Source organism: Mus pahari, chromosome 8 (genome assembly GCF_900095145.1).
Source record: "Mus pahari chromosome 8, PAHARI_EIJ_v1.1, whole genome shotgun sequence".
Taxonomy (NCBI): domain Eukaryota; kingdom Metazoa; phylum Chordata; class Mammalia; order Rodentia; family Muridae; genus Mus; species Mus pahari.
The window spans coordinates 23,779,577-23,800,860 of NC_034597.1; the positions used below are offsets into that span (position 1 = coordinate 23,779,577).

General features: G+C 44.0%; 1 protein-coding gene and 1 pseudogene across 2 annotated transcripts in view; one reads left to right on the forward strand and one right to left on the reverse strand.

The window, feature by feature from the left end:
- The first annotated feature begins 304 nt into the window (after positions 1–304).
- Positions 305–21,284, forward strand: part of Ercc6 (ERCC excision repair 6, chromatin remodeling factor) — a 73,355-nt gene continuing 52,375 nt past the window's right edge. The window contains exons 1-5 of one of the 2 annotated variants that reach the window (XM_029541522.1): positions 305–388; positions 4,021–4,456; positions 6,020–6,140; positions 7,982–8,093; positions 15,903–16,632. In XM_029541522.1, coding sequence (XP_029397382.1) covers positions 4,035–4,456; positions 6,020–6,140; positions 7,982–8,093; positions 15,903–16,632 — 1,385 coding nt within the window. In that variant the 5' untranslated portion in view covers positions 305–388; positions 4,021–4,034. The remainder of the gene's footprint in view (positions 389–4,020; positions 4,457–6,019; positions 6,141–7,981; positions 8,094–15,902; positions 16,633–21,284) is intronic. The other variant, XM_029541523.1, reaches the window with a different exon arrangement.
- LOC110325676 lies at positions 12,309–13,462 on the reverse strand (annotated as a pseudogene).

Below are 21,284 nucleotides of genomic sequence, written 5' to 3' on the forward strand. Positions count from 1 at the left end.
CTCCCAAGAAACCTGCCTTTAATATAATCTGGTTTGAATTGGCTCATTTCACCGGTGGCGACGGAGAAATAACATCAATATCTTTTAAATCATAAAACTAGATAACGTTTGTGAAGAATGATACGAGCCGCCCAAAGGGCTACAGGCTGACCACATAGTCCAACCTAGCCCAGGACAAAGGCCACCCGCTGCTCCCCCTTTGGTCAACGCACGTGGCAAACCCTCGCTTACAAACAAACGGCTCAGCAAGGCGCAGGCGCCGTTGGTCCTGCCCGCCCCCAGAGGCGGTGCTTAGCACAGGCCTAGGGCGCATGCGCTACGGTCTGTCCCAACACCCCGCCTCGGCCGTGGAGACGAAGATTTCGTGTGGGGAGCCGCGTGGTCCTGGGTGAGTGTTCGGCAGCCGGACAGAAGGCCGGGCGAGAATACCTGCGCCTCGGGCTCTCCATGAGGCTGTGGCCCCGCGCCGTGGGCGTCTAGCCTTCTGCCTCGGAGCCCGTCCGAGCGAGCCGCGGCTTCGCCCGTGGGCCGGGTATCTTCCGGCAGGCGCACCTGAAACCGGAAGTGACGCGTGGCGCAGGCTCTCACCTGAGCGGCGGGCACGGGGCTGCGGCGGGCACGGGGCTACAGCGGCGCTGACCAGCCCCTGGCATCTGCTTCTGGGTTTGTGAATGGGGCCTGGCGTGCAGGGCCTACAGGGCTCTGGTGGGTCTGGATGACGATGATGCTGTCCTTGCGAGGGAGAGTCAGGGTGGTGCATACCCGGCGCCTTCCGTATGATGCAAAGTTGAGTGGGAAGGACAGAGCTGTCAATGCCATCACCCGGGACCCCTCGCAGTGTCATCTTCACCGCTGTCCTCCTCTTCCGAAGCCCTCTCGTCGTTTTCCTTCTGACTTCATCCTATTAGCACTGCATTGCTATTTCTCTATTATCCCAAACTGGTCTTTTACGAGCATTAGTTGGGTCCTGCCATTGTCACCCATCTTTAACCGCTTTGAGAGCCATTTCAGTGAAATACAATTTAAGAGCATGTTTTTTTTTTGTTTGTTTGTTTGTTTTGTTTTTTGTTTTTGTTTTTTCCCGGATCCGTGTAACTTGTCCCTTCTTGCTTATGTACAGATAACTCTCCAGACCCTAATCCAGCTCGGTTGTGGCCCTAGAAAGCCGAAGTCACAAGTCTGGTTTCGCAGCCTTGTCAGTTTTAGTTGGCTCTGGAATGACTATGAAAGATTTACACAACGAGCAATATTCTAATCAGCTCTTGAATTTGGTTACAAAAGCTCTCACTGAGTTCCAGCCTTTATTCATCATCTCATTTTGGGATGCTACCTCTGCTTTTGACCCTGATTAAATCTCATTAATTTTTTTTAGAATGACACTTCGTCAGAGAGGCACCTCACACCTTACCTTCACAGCTTTACTTAGGTCTTATGTAACTTGTTTTTATGGCCATCACCACAGTTGCCCTTGTATATATCTATACTAAAAGCCATCTTTTTCTTTAAATGCCTGGTCTCCCAGGGGACTAGGGGGAACTGCCTCATGCCTCATGTGATTGAGTCAGTAAGTTTGTCAGGGTGTGATTTAGTTCTCCTCTGAAACTTTAATGCTTTGATCAGATCCTTCAGGTTTACATTACACCCCCCCCCCACGCCCATGTGCATTCTCGAGCCCACACACACAAGCTCTCTTCTGGCTATAGCTGGAAGCTAAACTGCTTTTTGCCCTCCTTCCGCTCCCACCATGAACTCCAGGCTGTTACTTCAGCTGCTCTTCTTGGCCCCTTTCAGTTCTGACTCCTTTGTTCTACCAACTTCTCTGACCATCCCAAGGAATGACATTTCTCCAAGGCCTGCTGGTTACAGGAGGAGGGGACTGGGCAGCACTGGAGTGTTGCCAATCCATCATTTTGGAAAGCACACGCCTGCAGTGTTCATTTCTCACGGACAGACTCTCATTCTTCTCACACCCCTCCCCCATCCCAACTTTGACCAAGAAAAGGCCCAAGCTTCTTCCTTGTGGAGCTGTCTTCTCTGTCAACTCCCTTTTGCATCTGTGGGCACCAGGTGTCACTCTCCAGCTAGAGGCAGATAAGAGTGCTATGCCTTCTGGTCACTTCTCTTCCGAGCCTTCCCTGGTTGCTGCCCAATTTTCTGTTCAAACATCTCTGAAGGACATTATGTTGTTTTCTTGTGTGTGTGTGTGTGTGTGCGCGCGCGCGTGTGCGTGTGCGTGTGTGTGCGTGCGTGTGTGCATGTGCGTGTGCGTGCGTGCGTGTGTGTGTGCGTGTGTATGTGTGTGTGTATGTGTGTGCGTGTGTGCGTGTGTATGTGTGTGGGTGTGTGTGTATGTGTGTGTGTATGTGTGTGTGTATGTATGTATGTGTGTGTGTGTGCGTGCGCGTGTGTGTATGTGTATGTGTGTGTGTGTGTGTGCGCGTGTGTGTGTGTGCGTGTGTGTGTGAGTGTGTGTGTATGTCTGTATGTGTATACAGACACACACACACTTTTTTTTTTAATTTTAATTTTTTTCCTCTTTTACTTTCCAGCAAAACCTCTGGTTATTTATCACCCTTTCTCCCTATGTAGTCAAGGTCCTTAAAGGTTGCCTTCCTGTGTCCTTCTCCTTTTCCTTGCTGCCTGCTGACCTCAGACAGTCTGGTTTTTAGTTTTTGTGTCTTTTGCTCTACTGGATTCAACCATCCCCCCTCATCCCCTTTTTGTTCTTGTTGCTTGTTTTCAAACGGTATAGCTGTGTGGCTCAGGCTGGCCTGTAACTTACTCTGCAGCTTGGATTACAGTGTGTGCCACATGGCCAATGAGAAATTTCTTTGACGTAATCCTGCTTTTCTTCTCTAATCTAGTCATTCATTTCTTTTTACTTTACACTGCTTAAAAGTCAGTTTCCTCAAAATTTCATTTGTAAATTTATCTTTGACTAAAATGCTATTGATAATTTTGGTTTAGTTGATACATTTTAACTTAAAAATAAATCCCTTTATACATGAAAAATGGAAAAAGAAGTTCCTTTAAAGTCTTAAGTATGTTTTTAATTCCAGCTCTTACAGGCAGGCTCTGAACCAGAACTCCACCCTTCTGTTCAAGGGCAACTTTTCCTCTGAAGATAATCAGAAAGACCCAAAAGGGAGGAATATTCTCTTTTTATCATCACCCTCCTCAGTGATGGTCTCTGGCACCTCTCAGAGCTCTGGGACCTCCATCCGGGGCTGCTTGCTCTTAGAACTGTGTCCACATCTGACCAGCCCTTCCCTTCCCCCTTGGACTCAGATTTGCACTGGGACTACACCATGTGTCAGTGTTGTGACTTGTGACAAACTCAGCCACCTCCACTTCGCTTCCTGTTTGCTTCCTTTCTGAGAGTCATTATGGTGGAATCCACTTGTGACTCCGTCACCTCGGCTACCCTTTTTTATTTTGGACTCCTGTGTAAACCTTACTTCCTTTCAGCAGATGCTGACCCATACAATTGTTCCCCATCTTCTTCCACATGGGTCCCTGAGCCTTGAGAGTAGAGATTTGGTGGCTGCATTTGAAATGGATGTATCTTTGAGGGCTTTTCACTTAATCTTCGAGCTTCTGATATGATCCATTCACCAGATGGGGGCTCAGCTTAGAAGCTGCTAGTGTGATTCCTGTAGTTCTCACATTACTGGTAAACGTACTGCACAGTTGGTCAGGCTGCTCTCACACAAAGCTCCTGTGCCACAGCCCAGTGAAGGTGCTGACTGGCAAGACAGCAGCCGGGTCAGTTTACCTGCTTTAGAGCATTCTGAGGCTGCTGTCACTTAGGATTGGGCCACTGAGTTTCTCAGGTCCTTTGTTGTTGTCACTGTGTTTATCTTGGTTAGCTTTTCTTTATTCTCATTTGTTCTCTTTAGAAACTTTAATTTATTTTATTGGAAGGTTAGTGCTGTTTTGAGGAACTCATGCATTTAACATATTTAAGACACTGTATACTGATCAACAACCAAAAGGCTTATCAATGCTTTCTTTTTTTAGATAGTTTGTAGAGGATGTTCCACGAGGAAGTCCCCAACTCGACTCACCCTCAGGAGCAAGACTGTTTACCCAGTCAGCATGCCAATGCTTACAAAGACATGCCAGTTGGGCAGGAGTGTGGTGGGGTCTCAGAGGCTGGGGAGTGCCTCTCCTCTACTTCCTGTGAGTATGGGCCATCCACATCTGCTGAAGCTTGTATGTTGGCAGCCACAAGGCGGGGGCCAACCCTGCTACACATTGATCGGCATCAGATCCCTGCAGTTGAGCCCAGTGCTCAGGCCCTGGAGTTGCAGGGCCTGGGTGTGGACGTCTATGACCAGGCCGTCCTGGAGCAAGGTGTGCTTCAGCAGGTGGACAGTGCGATGCATGAGGCCAGCCGTGTGGCCCAGCTTGCTGATGCCGAGAAGGAGTATCAGTCAGTCCTGGATGACCTCATGTGAGTGTGAGCCTTCTGTTTTTCAGTTTGCATTGAAGTGTGATAGGGAAAATCAGGTAATAGAAAGCTGAGATTTATAGAACCTCTCATTTGGGAAATAGTTGTTTAAGACAATCCTCTGTTTTCCTTCTGAGATCCTGTCCCTCCCTGGAGGAATACATTGCCTATAGTTATTGCCTTTAGGCTTAGATCAACCCCTGAACCTTGCCTAGGGTCTTGAAGAACAAGGCCTTCCTGGCAGCAGGTGCAGATGTTCTTCAAAGTGAATTCTGGGAGTTTCATACTTGAGACACAGGGAACGCTTGGGACCCATCATCTCCTTTCTCTCTCCTATAGTTTCTAGTTTGCTGTTCCCAAACAATGTTTTTAATTTATAAAAATACTGAGAATAAACTTCCTGCACTTCATTTTTTGTGTGTCCTGTTTTTGGCTCTTAAAGGAAGATTCAATCTTATGAAGACTTCATTTGTGTTGTAGAGGAAAGAGATGTGGGCTCTGCTGAGTGAAGTATTCTGGTGGGGAAGGTGTAGGCCAGCCTCAGGGAGAGGCTAAAGGCAGGGAGGCAGGGAAGCATGGAGCCCACTCATCCTCCTGAGTGATGTCTAGGTAGGTCAGACATAGAAGCAAGAGCAACTAAGGACTGGCCTGGGTGGAAAAATGGGCAACCCCAGTGCATGGCTAGAGAAGAAAGCAGGTGAGTGAGCATAGAGCTAGAGGCACTACCCAATGGTGGGGCTGTTGCTAGGTTCCTATGGATACTTAACATTTCTGTTAACAGTTCCTTGATAGGTTCTTTTGTTTTAATTGAAATCATGATTATTGTTATTATTATTTGTTTATACTCCTTGAGTAGCACATCTTTTGCTTAAGTGTTTTGAAACCTTGTTCTGTGCAGTGCCCACCTTCTACGATTGCTCTCAGAACTGTGTCCACTTTCTGTACAGGTTTTAGAGGACAGTACTGCCTTAAGTAGCTAGTGACTTGCATTGCTACTCTGAAGTCTGCAAAGAATACAAATAGCAAGTCATGAGATTGATTTTCTCTTTTAAAAATTAGAAACAGCAATTTTGTAGTATTTTAGGAGCAACTAATTTTCAGTTATTCTTTTCTCTTTATACCATGAAGGTTACTGTTACAGTAGAGGAATTTGCAGTTCTGTAGATGGAAAATGTTTACATAGATAAGTGAGTCAAGAGAATAATTAAGCATTTTAGGACCTTCTCAAACTTTGGGAGGCTTCCATGATGTGTATCAGTTTCTTCATATATAAAAGGAAACTTGGACTGAGTTCTGTCCTTATCTAACTGTCTTGACTACATAGACACTAAAAAATGCTTATTCTAGAAATGAGTCAGTTTACAAATATTCATGGGCTGGTTTAAACCACCCAGGAAGACAGGAACACTGTTGGTGACTTTGTGGCTCTAAGAGTGCATTCTGCTTCAGTTTTGTTCATATTTTCCCTCATAAGAAGTAAGATAGATGTGTTTTTAGCATTTTCTCTACTTTATGCTATGAAAATGTTACCATGGAGAAAAACAGACAACTATTCTTATTTTTCAGGTCATGTTCAACATCCCTGAGGCAAATCAATAAAATTATAGAGCAACTTAGCCCTCAAGCTGCCAGCAACAGAGACATCAACAGGAAATTAGATTCTGTGAAGCGACAGAAGTATAACAAGGTGAGGTGATGATGCTAAGTAACCTACGGAGCGCCGCATTACATTTAAGTACCATTTAAATGCTTAGGAAGGATTCCGGAGGGTGCACATGTTATGGGTAACAACAGTATAATAGAAACATATTTTTTAAAAAAGATTGATTCTTATTAAGTGTCTGAGTGTTTTGTCAGTATGTGTGCCATGTGTGTGCCTGGTGCATACAGAGGCCAGAAGAAGGCACTGGATCCCTTGTAACTGACGTTACAGATAGTTGTCAGCCACCATGCGGATATTGGGAACTGAACCCAGGACATCTGTAAGAGTAGTAATTGCTCTTAACCTCTGAGCTACCTCTCTAGCCCCACAACAGAAAAATTTGGGGTGCCTTTCTGTTTGTTCTGCTATACAGTATTTTTGATAACCCATATAAGTACAGACACATCCATATATATACATGGATGAACACATATTGTGGTTTTGTGCTCTTTCATGGACAGGGAATGTCAGCGTTAACTCTGCCATTTCAGCCTCTGCTCAGGCCAGAGCTCTCACTCCGTATTGTCTGAACTTAGCTATCCTGCTTGGGTCTGGCTTACCGAGTGTCTTCTCCTCGTTTCCTGCAGATACGGCCAATACCACTCACAGCTATATGGGGCTGCCATAGAGGCAGAGAAGTCAGGGGTGGGAAGGGACTGTTGCCTCTGAGATTGCTTTTCTGAGGCTTTTAAGAATAAGGTTTATTAAAAAAAAAAAGATTGGACTTATATACAGCTTTGTGAAGGCTGAAATATTTTGGGGGTTTTGTATAACAACCACTGTGTGGGAATTGATGGTGGTAGCTGGGGATGACTGACTAGCGTTGATGGTTCTGGCTTCCAGCCTGCAGGTGTCTCTGCTTGTGGCTGAGTGCAGCCTGTGGCATACTTGTCCTGTGAGTTCCACTTGAGGGCGGTGTGTAGACTCTGTAGTGTAGCCTTCCTTTATTATCTCACTGGGCTCTTCATTTCTGCAGTAGCAACCCAGATGTCCAAGCTGGCAGTGCTTCAGTACAGATGGAGCCTTCCTAAGTCAGGAAGGACATTGGGCTTCTTGTAGGCTGGGATTTTAAGGTGGAGAGAACCAGCTGTCAGGTGATTGGGTCATGGTCTGACGTAATTATATGTGTTTAGGATTTTCAGAGGGACAGTGCTTTGAGCAGGATACAGGGAGCCTGAGAAAACAGCAAGTTGCAAGTCATGGTAGCATACTGTTTGTGTTTGCCTTTGTCCCTCACTGATGCTAGAGAGCAAACCGGGACCTGTGTGTACTGGGCAAGAACTCTTTTCTGCATGAAGACAGCTAAAGCACTTCAGGCTTAATTGAAGCTTTAGGAAGGCCACATATCTGAATTCTCATAATGTCAAGGGAGACATAAAGGAGCCCAAGGTACATGGGAAGAAGCCGTAGCAAAATATCTTTCAAAGCTTTGGTGGGGTCGAGTACTCCAAAGGCTGCCATTCATGGCCAGGTCTCCAGAGGCCTGACCTTTTGGGTTTTTATTTCTTGTCACTCTGGGCTGCTGCCTGCTGTAGCTGGTTGGTTTCCTAGGTCAGAAACAGAGTTTAATGATGTATGCAGAATGTATAGAGGGAACTCAGAGAACATATCCACCTCCCAAGTTAGTGCACGTGAGCTCAATGTTCTGTCTCGAGGGTGAGGGCGAGGGCGTGCTGCTGGAAAGTGGGACCTGTTCAGCTAGTGCTCACTAGTGATGTTACCATGTGGGGTTTTAGTTTACTCTTTAAAATTGTGTGGTGCAGTCTTTTCGTTTTAACAATAAATCACTGTATTGTGTCTCTTGTATTCGGGGTTTACAACTTAAGGAACAACAGCTAAAGAAGATAACTGCAAAACAGAAACGTCTCCAGGCCATTCTCGGAGGGGCCGGGGTCCAAGTGGAACTGGATCATGCCAGCCTAGAGGAGGAAGATGCAGGTGAGGATGTGGGGGCAGCTTGGCATGCTCTTAATTGATGCCTGGTGCCTGTATTCAGGGGAGGTGTCTTGTGAGACTTTTTTGAGTTTTGAGACTAACATGTTGCTTTGCCGGTGTCAGATGGGTCTGGGGAAATCTTATTTTCCTGTGGAATCAGAGCTCTTAAGGCACACATGCTTTTTAGAGTCTAAAATAAAATGTTAACCCAGTTCTTTCTGGCGGTTACTGGCACACACTTGTGTTAGGCTTAATAAATCAGAGATTTGCACATTCATATACATTAACTTGATAAAGAGAACTAGTATCTTGATTGGGTTCATTTTGTAGTCTTAGCTCCACAGTCAGCATCTGTAGGCTTGCTCTCACTGTCCAGTCATGGCAGGCTTTCCAAGCCCTCCTCTGTAAGGAAAGGCTAGATTCAGGTTAGGCTGTGGCCAGGAGTCCATTTCAAGTTCTCTTCAGGATAGCCGTGCTTTGGAAAATCTCTTAGGAAAATGTATAAACCCCAAAACTAAGTGTTTTTTTTCTGAGTGTCTGTATTTACACACTATTGGTTGTTACTTGGCCAGTTTCTGCTTAAAACATAGGTTAAAGATTAAACTTAGAGTTTGATTGATCAAGCAAACATTCTTTGCTAACTCCTGGAACTTTTTTTCACATAGACAAGAGGATTTGTTTGAAGAATGTAACAATGGAGAAAAAAGTGTGCTCCCCCCCTTTCTCCTGTCACTTAAACAAGAGCTCACTCTGTACCTCAGGCTAGTGTCAAAACTGTCCTCCTGTGTTAGGTGTACATCCTCACTTCTGGCTTTAGATTTGCTTCTAAGTTCAGTCTTATATGTTCCATCAGACCTGCCGTGATTCCTGCCACTTGGGCACTAGATTTCTCATTGGTAAAGGAGGTCTTCCCTGTCTGTCTGAAGCCTGAGTTCTTTGGTTCTGTTGATGCAGAGTTCATAGGTCCTCTGCGAATCCTGAGGCCTCTTCACCTTTGCCAAGTCCAGCCTGATGATGCCTTGAGAGAGTGTCGGACTCCTGTCTCCTGGCTTCTTTTCTGCCCCCTGGTTAGTTCTGGTTGGTTATTTTCGGTAACTTATCTGGCAGTATCTTAAGTGCTGATGCTGCTTAGGACATGTTGAGTGCTCGTGTTGCTTCCTCTCCTTGTCTGTCTCGTCCATTTCCCATGGGCTTTGCAGCTACCTGAGATCTGACGCCTTACAAATCCATAGCCCCTGTTTTTCTGAGCTCTTGGTCCCCAGGATACTTTGCCGTCTGACCACTAGCCATTACTGGAGACTGGGCCCTGACTGCAGAGGCTGTAGAGCTGAATGCCTGTGCTTTGGGGAGCCTGGCTTTGTACTGCTGGGTGTGGACCTCTCTCAGCCCATCTGAAGCCATGTAGCAGATGTCGGGTGTGCTGCCCACATGCTTCCCTGGGGATGTGGCTGCACTGCTTCCACATGGTAGTTATGCAGCTTAGCAGCAGCCCCTTCCTGCATGTAGGTGGGATGAGGACAGACTGGAGATCTGCCTTAGCCAGTGTGACCTGCAGGGCAGCAGGCACGCTGTTTCCCTTCTCTCTTCAGCCACACATGGTCCTGTCTGAATAGAGGAAAGAAGCCCATTGAGTAAAGTAGGAAAGAAGGAATCCATCATTATTCACAGCTATATGATAGCTTATGTAGAAGATGCAGAAGAATTGCTATGGAATTACCACAAGACTTTTAATAATAGCACTGAATACATAGTGCATACGAATTAGTTATTTTTGTATGCTAGGAAAAATGAAAGATAAAATTTAATATAGGTATCAGTTATATCCAAATACCTAGAAATAAATCTTAGGGAAAAAAGCAGTTCTGAAATGTTTTATATATCTAAAAGCTGCAAAATGTTATTGGCAAAGAAAAGTCTAAGCAAATGTGGCAATATACTGTGGTTGATGTTGGGTGATTCTGTATTATAAAGATGACATTTTTAGCCAGTTGTGGTTTCAGTGTTACCCCAATATAAATTTGAGCCTTTTAAAAAAGATGACAAATGGCATGTATAAGACATAGGCTGAAAATAGAGGTTATTAGCAAGCTAGTGCTAAAATCTGCAATCCCAGGTCTTGGGAGACTGAATCAGCAGGATTGCTGTGAATTTGAGGCCAGTATAGCCTACAGAGTAAGACCCTGTCTTACCACTCCTTATCTAAGAGAAGAAAACAGAATGCCAATGTCCAGTATAAAGCTGTAGTGACTAAGTCAGTGTTGTATACACAGTCAGGCTGATGGATGGGATAGAAGGCCCCGGAAATGTGCCCACCAGTGATGGTGATGAAGATCCTGAGCAGGGCTGTGATGAGCAATCTTTTGACCAAAAGACTAATAAAGGAATCACGATCCATTACATATATTACATCCAAAAATATACCCCAGGAATTTTATAGATCTGAATGTTAATGATAAAAAGGCCCTGAGAATACAACACAGGGAGACACTATCATGATCCTGGAGCAGCCGAGGCAAGGACTGAAGCAAGACCAGAATTGTAAAGTGTGCACAGGAAGAGAGCAGTTTAACAGCTAGATGGACCCAAGAAACAGCCAGGAGCTTCCGCCTGTCAGGAGAGTTCAGACCTGGAGAAGGGAGGCTGCAGAGGGGTGGGAGAAGATAGGAGGAGGACATGTGTAGGACTTGAATTTATGATGCAGTAAAAAACTAGAAGAAAGGTTAAGGCACAGACTAAGAACAAAATTTTGGACACAACAGTAGTTGTCTATAAGGCACGGATTTGAAAGGCGTTCTGTTTTCACTGGAAATCATTGAAGTCATGGAATGGCAAGAATGTGGGCCAGTTTGAACTCTTTTTTTTTTTTTTTTTTTTTTTTTTTTTTTTTTTTTTTTGTAGCACCAACTTTCTCATATTTAATTTTTTTTTTTTTTTTTTTTTTTTTGCTATTTTATTATTTAATTCACAACTACGTAAACATTATAGAAGGCTACTTTTTTTCTGTCATTTTAAAAACATGATCAATTAGGAAGGCAGTTTTTAAATAGCTATTTGCAAAACAGACACCACGGTTTAGACCTGCTCAACAATACACTAACCCTTCAGAGTCAAAAGGAACATAAATAGAAAACATTTGTAATATAAATATGTGACAGAGACATTATGGTGGGCACCACCTTAAAAAACATCTGGTAGCATTTTATTACACTTCTCAGTTCGTTGGGAGTTCTAAAAAATTCTGGCCATTAAATATTTTCTTTTCCTCTAGAGAAAACAATGGTGCATGGATGGGGACCGAGTATTTCAAAGCAAATGCCTGCTTTTTCCTTTTCTTCTGGGGCTGCAAGTGAGTGGCTGCAGACACCCACTAGCAGCCACTGTGTTTCATCTACCCTTGCATTTTAATCCTACTAAGCAAATAGTGAATTATCATGGGGAGATAGAGTTTCCTCATAAACCATCCTGTACCATTTGCATAGTTCTGCTATGATAAAAAGGTCATAGAATTATAAAGATATTAATACATCTTATCTTAACTGTAACAGACTATTAAAAGTCTACTTTGGATGTGTTAGTGTAAACTTAACAGGAAAAAAAAACAGTCAATAGCAAAAAGTTATTTTTAAAAATAGGTTAATGCTAANAATAATAGCTTCAAATTTTTGTTTAAAAATAAGCTTAATAAACAAGAATACAAATTTCAGTTCAAAACTTAGCTCTTTGAAATGCCCTATTTCTTGCATACAGCAGAAAATACGTATTTCATAGTTTTCACTATTACATATAAAAATGAGGCACTGTTTTACATAGTTGAATATATTCACACAAATAGGTGTTTCCATTTCTTCTGCAAGCTAGAGGCTGTTCATTGGTTTCTGAATGTCATTTGTTCACAAAAAATAAGTCTTCTGAAGGAGGGGCGTAAGAAAAACCAACAAATGCATCATCTGCCTCCAGAACACTGGCATTCACTATAGAATAGTCAGAAGACACACACACAGAATAGGGAACCGTTTCTTCAGTGAAGACGGCATCAAAGTTTCTGATGTCATCTGGCCCAGCCACATTAGGGTTAAATGGAGGTGGATCTTTTTCTGTACGAGGTCAGTCCAGCTGAGTGACTCGAAAAAAGGATGATTCTGGATTTCAAGAAAGTCTTCTTTGGCACCAAGTTGACTTTGTCTGTTTTTTTCTAGGAGTTCTTCCATAATGGACCAGGCAGTGAGACTCACTCCTGGTCTCAAGTTTAGGGGCTTGTGAAGAATATTGTCCTACATTTCAGCAACATCTCGGCAGTAAAAAGGAGGCAACTCACACAGCATCTCATACAGAACAGCTCCCAGGCACCACCAGTCCACAGTGTTGTCGTAGGGCTGCTTTCTGATTACTTCAGGTGCAGGTACTCTGGCGTACCACAAAAAGTTGTGGTGGTATCAGAAATAGCGATTCCTTCTTTGCAAAGCCCAAAATCCGTTAAGACAACATGTCCCATTGAATCCAAAAGAATATTTTCTGGCTTCAAGTCTCTACACTATTTTGATGGAGTGCAGGTAGCCCAAGGCATTGGTGATCTCTGCAGCGTAAAACCTTGCTCTAGGTTCAGGAAAAGACCTTTCCCTTTGCAGGTGAAGGAAGAGCTCCCCTCCATTAACAAAATCCAGAACAAAATAAAGCTTTTCAGTTGTTTGGAAAGAATAGTGCAATCCAACCAAAAATGGGTGCTTCACATTTTTTCAAGAGCACATTGTGTTCAGCCATAATATGTTTTTGCTCTTTTCTGTTGAGAACTATTTTTTTCTGTAACACTTTGACAGCATAAAATTTTCCATCCAGTTTCCGTTTTGCAAGAAGAACCTTGCCAAAGCTGCCCTTTCCAATAACTTAAAAAATCGAAGTCAGTTGGTTTAGCATGAGGATTCCAGTTGGTCTCAGGTTGATGTTCCATGAGGTAGAATGTGGCTTCGGAGTACGTCTTTCATCCTCATCTTCAGGTGGGTCTGACTGATGTCTTGGGCTGTCCATTTGAAGGGAGGTTCGGACATCTGGATGGTTGTAAAGCTCTGGATATGTAAGTTCTGAATGAACTCATTCAATCCCGCTCTTCTTTGTTTAATAAAATCTGGGTCAAAGTTATCACCAAATATTCTCTTGGCAGGAATCTTCAGAGCCATAGCAGGAAACTGTTTCTTTAAAGAATTGTAAAGTTTGTCAAAATCTGCATATCTCCTGAAGACAAACCACTCACTTCTGCCCATAGAGACCAGAACCTTATAAACCCTGAACCTCTTCTTTTTCTCTCTGCGTTCGTCAGAGCTGGGAATGCTTACACTTGGGTAGCTCTCCTTGTAGTCCATGGTACAATCCCTCTGCATTTAATGTCTTGAAGGACAGAAATTGAGTCTGAAGTTTCCAAGTTCTCAGCAGAGGGTAAATATGATTCACAAATCCAAAATATGAAACCCCTTGAGGTAATGTTAAAACTCCATCATGGAACCCAGCTGTGTGGTGTCCGGGCGCGCGGGCGCACGGGCTTGGAGCCCAGTGCGCTGGCGGTTTCTTCCCAGCGGTGTGGCCGGGCGCCCCAGTTTGAACTCTTAAACACTACTGAAACTTAAGCTAGTGCCACTTTGCAAATCTTTTCAGTGGTGTCTGCTAAACCTTAGCATACTAAAGAATCAGATATCTGTTATTACCAAAGGATGTATACCAGAGTATTCATAGTAGCCCAAGCCTAGAAACCACCCAAACTATATTAATAGTAGAAAGAGAAAATGGTGTAACCACAGGATATTAGTAACAGTCAGTTAATAAATTTTAATTCATTTAAACATTAAATCAGTATGGATTTCATGCTGAATGCCAGGTATAGCAGGCAGACAGGAACACAGAGCCAGACATGAGTCATTCTTAAGAGTCAGGCCTGTCAGTGTCTCAAGGGAGGCTGGAGGCTGAGAAGGTGGCAGAGAGTGCGCCGGGAACACTAGTTCTTGATTTCTATTACTTGATCTGGATGCTGATGTAGAGCTATAGATTCTTGGAGCTCTTTTCTGACTAGTCATTGGGGTTTATGATTTATATACTCTGATGTATATTTTATTTCGATGCAAAGTTAGTGGAAAACTGAATGGTGACATGGGCCTGGTAGGGCTTTTGTTTCTGATTACATGATAAAGTATTTTGCTGGAGGTCAGTTTCAATTAGGGGGAGAGGTGTTTCTGGACGACTATATTTGACATGTCTTCATATTTAGTATATCTTTTCACGTTATTCACATCACATGCCTAGCATGGTATTATCCAGTAAGTAAGTGTGTGTGTGTGTGTGTGTGTGTGTGTGTGTGTGTGTGTGTGTATATGCATGCATTGCATGTGTGCATGTAGAGACCAGAAGAGGATATGAGGAGTTTTCCTCTGCCATTCTGTGCCTCATTTCTTGAGACAGGGTTTCTCACTGAACCTTGGGCTTGCTGTTGGCTAGGCTGGCTAGCCAGTGAACCTGTGGGATCTGCTTGCCTCTGCCCTAATGTTGGGGTTACAGCACTGTGATCATGCCTGGCTTTCCAGGAACTGAGAATTTAAACTTTGGTAGGTCCTTGTGTTTTTAGAGCAAGCCCTCTTCCCAGCTCTCTGATGGACCTGTCCACATTGAGAGGAACTCGCTTGCTGTCTTTGTTGTTCATTGTGCCAATATTGGTCACATCTAGCTACTGAGCACTCACTGTGTTCCAGCTGAGGAATTTAGTTTTCCCATTCTGAAGTGAACCAGGCGTGTCCACCCGTGTCCTGAGGGGCACATGTCTCCCTGATTGCTATGAATGCAGCCCCATTAGATGACAGTGTCTTGTGGCAATGCCAAAAGGTTAAACAGTCAGATACTAGTGATTGGTCTGACCATGCAGGAAGTGCAGTACTTTCTGTCTTTTTTAGATAGGCATGCTGATTCCTTAGATGAACTAAGGTCCATCTGAATGTCTGGCAAAGCAATGACAGAGTGTGGGGCATCACTTGTCATGGCTTACTTCTTAACTGATGATCAAACATAGATAAGTTTGTCTGTTTATAACCAATAATGTGTAGATAAGCCTGCCTTTGTACAGAAAGTATGACTATAGTGTGATACATTTTTATTCACATTCAAAGTTAGACAAAAGAACAAATGTATATATAGTAGGTAAACATTTAGTGTACTTATGGGGTGTCATGATATTTCAACGCATATATATTGTATAGTGTGTAAATTAGGTTAAACATTTCCATCTTCTCAAACATTTATCGTTTCTTTAATGGTGTAAAACGAAACCTTATTCCAGCTATTGAAACAACACAATCTGTTACTCTGTGCACTCCTCCTCCTGTGGAATGGTACCACAGACGTCCCCTGCGACTTGGTACCAAGGATCAGCCTTCTCTTTCCTCCCTGATGTTCTTCTCAGCTCTCAGTAGTCACATCCTACTTTCAGTGTTGTGAAGATCAACTTTTAAATCCCACCCGTGAGGGAGAGCACACAGCACTTGTCTTTCTAAGCCTGGCTTGTTTCTCTTCACATAATCTTCAGTTCTGTGTAGCTGCAGGTGTAAAATCTCATCCTTTAAAAGTAGATGCATAGTATTTGGGTACCACATTATATAGTGTCATATATTGGGGAAAAGTTACTGAGAATATGTTACACGTGGGTTGTAAACTTTACTCTGCTTCAGTCACTGATTTGTTTTGTGAGTTCCTGGAAATTCTTACCACCTATGAGTGAGTGGTTGTTTTCCCGTGTGCTCTTTGAGAGTTTTATTCGAGTCTTCATTGTTGCTTCCCTTTCAGAGCCAGGGCCATCATGTCTTGGCAGTATGCTCATGCCTGCCCAGGAGACGGCCTGGGAGGAGCTTATCCGCACTGGCCAGATGACACCGTTTGGAACCCCAGCCCCTCAGAAACAGGAGAAAAAGCCCAGAAAAATAATGCTGAATGAAGCATCAGGCTTTGAAAAATATTTGGCAGAGCAAGCACAACTTTCGTTTGAAAGGAAGAAACAAGCTGCTACTAAAAGAACAGCTAAAAAAGCTGTGGTCATGTCCGAGTCAAGCCGAGCAGCAAATGAAACCAAGGCAGACCAGAGAGGCCAAGTGCTCTCTCAGACAGACAAGCGCCTGAAGAAGCACATCAGGAAGCTCCAGAAGAGGGCGCTGCAGTTCCAGGGGAAAGTGGGATTGCCAAGGGGGAAGAAACCTCTGGAGCCCGAGGTGAGGCCAGAGGCAGAGGGAGACACTGAGGGTGAGGAGTCTGGGTCCTCTCCCACCGATGGGGAGGAGGAGGAAGAACAAGAGGAGGAGGAAGGGGTAGCCAGCCTGTCTTCCGATGACATTAGCTACGAGCTGAAGCCTCTTCGGAAGAGGCAGAAATACCAGAAGAAAGTCCCAGTTCAGGAGATCGACGATGACTTCTTTCCAAGTTCTGAGGGGGAAGATGAAGCTATGGAAGGAAGAGGAGGAGGCTGCAAGGTAGCCAAGCGCCAAGACGATGGAGATGAGGATTATTATAAGCAGCGGTTAAGGTTAGTGTGTGCGGGGTCTCTGCTGCTTATGGGGAGCGAGGAGGTCACCCTAAAGATCTTAGCATTTTAGATCCCTAGACCCCAGCTGTGCAGACACTGGACTTGCTGCCTTAGTCCACAAGAATATGGACATGGAGTCTTTAGTGAGCTGGCCCCAAGGTTTCAGTCTTTATTCTAATTGAGAGGCAAGTCTGGGCTGAGGAGCTGAGGGGAAGGCTGGGTAAGAGCTGAGAGGACTGACACTAGCTGTGTGTCTGGTACTCAGAGTGTCGTCCTGCAGCGAGCGTCAGGAAGGGAAATGTGCTCCACCTTGGGTTTTTTCCTTAGGTAGGATATTCACTTTAGAGAAATTTCCTTTAGAAAAAAGCTGAAACGTATGGTTTAGCGTATGAGAGAAGATTTCTTTTCCAAATACCTCCTCCCTTGACTTTGAGAAAATAGTTGTCTACAGAATCACAGGCTACTGTAATGCTGAGGGTACACTGTGCGCACAGCACACATCTCCTTGCTGCCTGCCATCTGCCAGTGCTGAGGCTGAGTTGGCTTTTACCCTCAGGACTTTGTCAGTACTTGGTGTGAGCTGAGGGGGAGATGAGTGTCTGTGGGGTTACAGTCAGCATCACTGGGTGGGTTCTGTGAGACAGGAGAGCACTCCACACACTGCAGGCACAGGGTTTCTACAGAGGTCAGAGGAGAAAAGGAACCAGGGCACCAGAGAAATATTACTATTGGGATGGCTTTGGCTGGTCCTCAACAGTGCTTTTATTTCTCAGTGAGGGGAAAGCTAGTTGTTTCTAGAAGAGTTCCATGCGCCTTCCTGGGAAAGCGGGCCTATTGATTTTGTTTAGTTCAGAGCTGCTGTAACCCTAGTCTAAGCTCCAAGTACATTGCATAACCTTTTCAAAGTTTCTTAAAAGTAAGTCAAGGCCCAGTGCCACTGCCACTGTAGTAGCTCCTTGTGGTAGTGCATGGAGAGGCAGGGTCCTATGCTGCTCACTTGCCACCATGGCAAAGGTCAGTGTGCACACCTATAGCTGTACTGTTTGAGGAATACTGCTCAATACTCTTAAACAGTTAATACTGTCAGTCTTTATTGTAGGAAATTAATAAAAATGTTAATCATAGCATATTGATTATAAATGGAGCAATATATAGTCTTCTCATTAAACTGAGTCAATATTAAATGTATTTTAAACATAGCAATTTATTTTGATTGAATTTTAAATATGGATACAGTTTAATTTCATGGCAATAAGTTTTTTTTAATAATGTTAAGATTGTAAAACAATTTATTATTTCCAAAGCCATACCGTAATCCATTTTTTGCTAAAGTTACAGTAAAATCTCAAATGAATTTCAGAAATATCAATAATTCTTAATTGCCACCAAAATACGATAGCTCTTAAAATTTTATAGCTAGTTATTAAGGCTGTTAAGCGGCAGATATACACATTGAAATGTTTATATTACATTTCCTTTGGTGCTCTTTCGATGGGGGGATGTTAAAAGAAAACAAAATGCTAAGGATTGAGAAACATTAATGTTTGAAATTTGTCATTCATGGAATTCTGTTATGTACTACTGATCTTTGTAGAAAGATGGAGTTGTAGTAGTAGTTCTTGGACTGAACAAGAACTTCAGGATTGCTGATCACAGGATGACTTGAATCATCAGAATAAACCCAAAGTTCCCAGTGTAGTAAACATTGTTTTAATTGTCTAAGGCTTTGACATACCTTCTCTAGAACTGGGCAGCCGTAGTCGAAACCCTCCCCTTCTGATTAGGGCCAAGCCCTCAGCTCAGTCGTGGATGTAAACCGCGCGGTGCTATCCCTTCCTGTGCATTTCTTACCCTTGCATGCACTCCGATCCTCAGGTGGGGCCTGGGATCTGCTGAATAGTCTTAAGCAGGAGCTATGCTTGGAAGCTGATGTTTGTGGGCTCTTGCTCTTGCTGGAGGTAGACAGGTATCCATTAGGATTGGCTTTCTCAACATGATGCTCATGCGCCAGACATCTCCAGGCTAAATAGACTTTCTGGAACTGATAACACACCCCGTGCTTTGAATTATCTGTGTCCTGGCAAGACACAGATCCGAATCCCTAGTTAAGGCTGGATGCTAGGACAGAATAGGAATCCTTTCCCAGCATGCTGGTCAAGTCAGCTGTGCCTGTGCCTGGCGCTTGCTACCTGGTGATGTGTGCTCTTTCTAGTAAGGTGTCAGTAGCTGCTTGTTAGTGGACATGAACAGATGCAGAACCTTAGTGTGAAGGAAGCAGTGATGTGATGTGGAAGAGACTCTGGAAGAAGTCCATCCTGGCACAGGGCCTTGTCTACTCAACTCAGCTCAGATATGCTGCTGTGCTCCTTGTGGTCCATGTTAAATTTGCCTCAGATCCTCTGCTGTGTCATGGGAAATAGAATATTTCATGACAGTGGCAAGGACATGCAGCTCAGCACTGCTCCCCTCAGAGACGTTGCTCAGTTAAGCCAGACCCTGATCACACCACAGGAAAACACCCGAGAACAAGTCAGTGAAGCAGAGGTAGCATGTGTCGAGAGAAGATGGGGGATGCACACTTTGGATTTCAGCGTGGTGGGCAGATGTTTGGTAGGGATATGTACCTGAGACATGGATTTGGGCTTCTCAACAGAGATGTGTTTACAGTTTCTATGTATGTGACTTTGTGGCTTTCTAAATTACATTACTCAAAGGATATAACTAGTAAGGATTAAAGATATAGCAGTTTAAAAATTAAGCAGAAATACATGAATTGGTATTTGCAACTGAAAGTGCAGAGTAGTTTTATGAGGTATGCCATTTGTGTTTAATGGTGAGAGAAGTGCTGATACAGTCAAATCAAGGCTGCATCCGCTCAGGCCCTGAGCAGGCATGGCTTATGTGTTGTTTTTAGCACCCAGTGAGCACCTTTAGGGAACCTAGAGTTCTCTCTGTACGTGCTCTTGCTTTTGTCACGTGCTGAAGTTTCTTGACAGTCAGCCAGTGGGAAGGACAACTTAGATTCTAGGCTTTGGGCTTCCTTGCCTTCCCGTTTCTGGGATCGGTGGTCTGTTTTCCGGGAGATCCAGGCCTTCTCTGGGGCTGGGAAAGAAAGCCAGCATCCCTCAGTGATGTCTGTCGTAGCTCCAGAGGGTGTGTAAGGGGATGTCAACAGTGTTCCTACCAGCCATTTGCCTGAGATGGTAGAAGGGAACTGTCCTGGGCTCTGGCCTCCTTCCCTAGCAGTAGTCAGGCGAGAGGCATGGAGGGAATTCATTTCCAAAGACTTTTGTTGTTTTCCGTTGGCAGCAGGAAGTTAGCTTTATCGTTTAACTTTAATTCCTATCTAGAAGCTAGCTATGATTGAAGTTGCCTGTACCTCTGTAGTAAGGAGCAGGCACTGGAACAGAACTTAGCACAGACTGGTTCCTGACCCTGGGGGTGACTGTACAAGCCTAGCCTGGAAATCCCACCCAGAAACTTGTCCAAGCGTGCTGCGGCGTTGTCTGGGTTGGAAACTGCCAAGATTTGTATGGCCATTACTGTTTCTCTTCTGAGACCATAGCTTTTGACTGATTGGGGTTTTCCAAAAGCTTTCCTGTGTGCCTTGATAATTGTGCTTATGTAAGAGAAGGTCTGGGGTAGAGTTGAGTCTCAGCCTTTGATGCCATTGGAAAAAATTGGTAATGTTAGGCTTTGAGGTGCAATGCTTTCTCTATTCTACCTTAAAACAGATAATCCTCATCCAGTCTTCATCTCCAGTCAATTAGATACAAGAGAGGTCAGAAGTCATGGTTTCAAGTGCCTGGTTTCATCTGGAGCCCTGCACTGTGTGCTGCCAGAAGTTGGTTCCAGTTGATCTTTATGCTTGGCTTACAGGCTTCCCATCAATTAATTGTAAATATATAGCAATATCAAGATGGGAAAAATCCTTATATATATTTTCATTATTCTTGACTTTGAGTTTATACATACCTGTTTTTGCCTTGTTATGGTTATAGTGGCCCTCACAAATACGTTATAATCAACTTGCCCATGGTCTCGCTGCTATGAGCCAGAGCTGAGGCTTGAAGCTGGGAAATATTGGAAATGTTGCCTTCCACTGTGGTTTGGTGGAAAGTACAGTGTCCATGTGTGACCACAAGGTGGTGCCACGCAGCAGCACGTAGCTGCCTCTCTCACTGCTAAAACCAACGGAAACCTGGAATCTGGGAGGTGGAGATAGATAGTGTAGGGAGATGGAGTCTTAAACTTTGATCACTATCAGCAAAAGAAACACCTCTTACCTCAAAAGACAGCGGGGCTGGTTTATATTAGAGTGAGATATGAGAGACTATGGCTCAGAAACAGATTTAACTCACTTTAGTACATTCTTGTGATTTGAAATTTTATCTTTTTGTGCCTGATTTTTACTTTTATTTTATGTAACTAAACTAGAGTTGAAATTGCTGATAAAGGCTCCTTTCATTGTGTAACGGTTACAGTGGGTCTTCAGTTGTCTCGGGCAACTAGAAGCTCATGCTCTTCTCTGCCCTCCCTTCCTCTGGAGCACTGGCTGGGCTTCTGCAGTCTGGAAGAGTTGGATCTTAGTATGGAGATCTGGCTTGTGCACATGGCCATCTCTGAGGAGGAACAGGTTGTCCCTTGTGCTG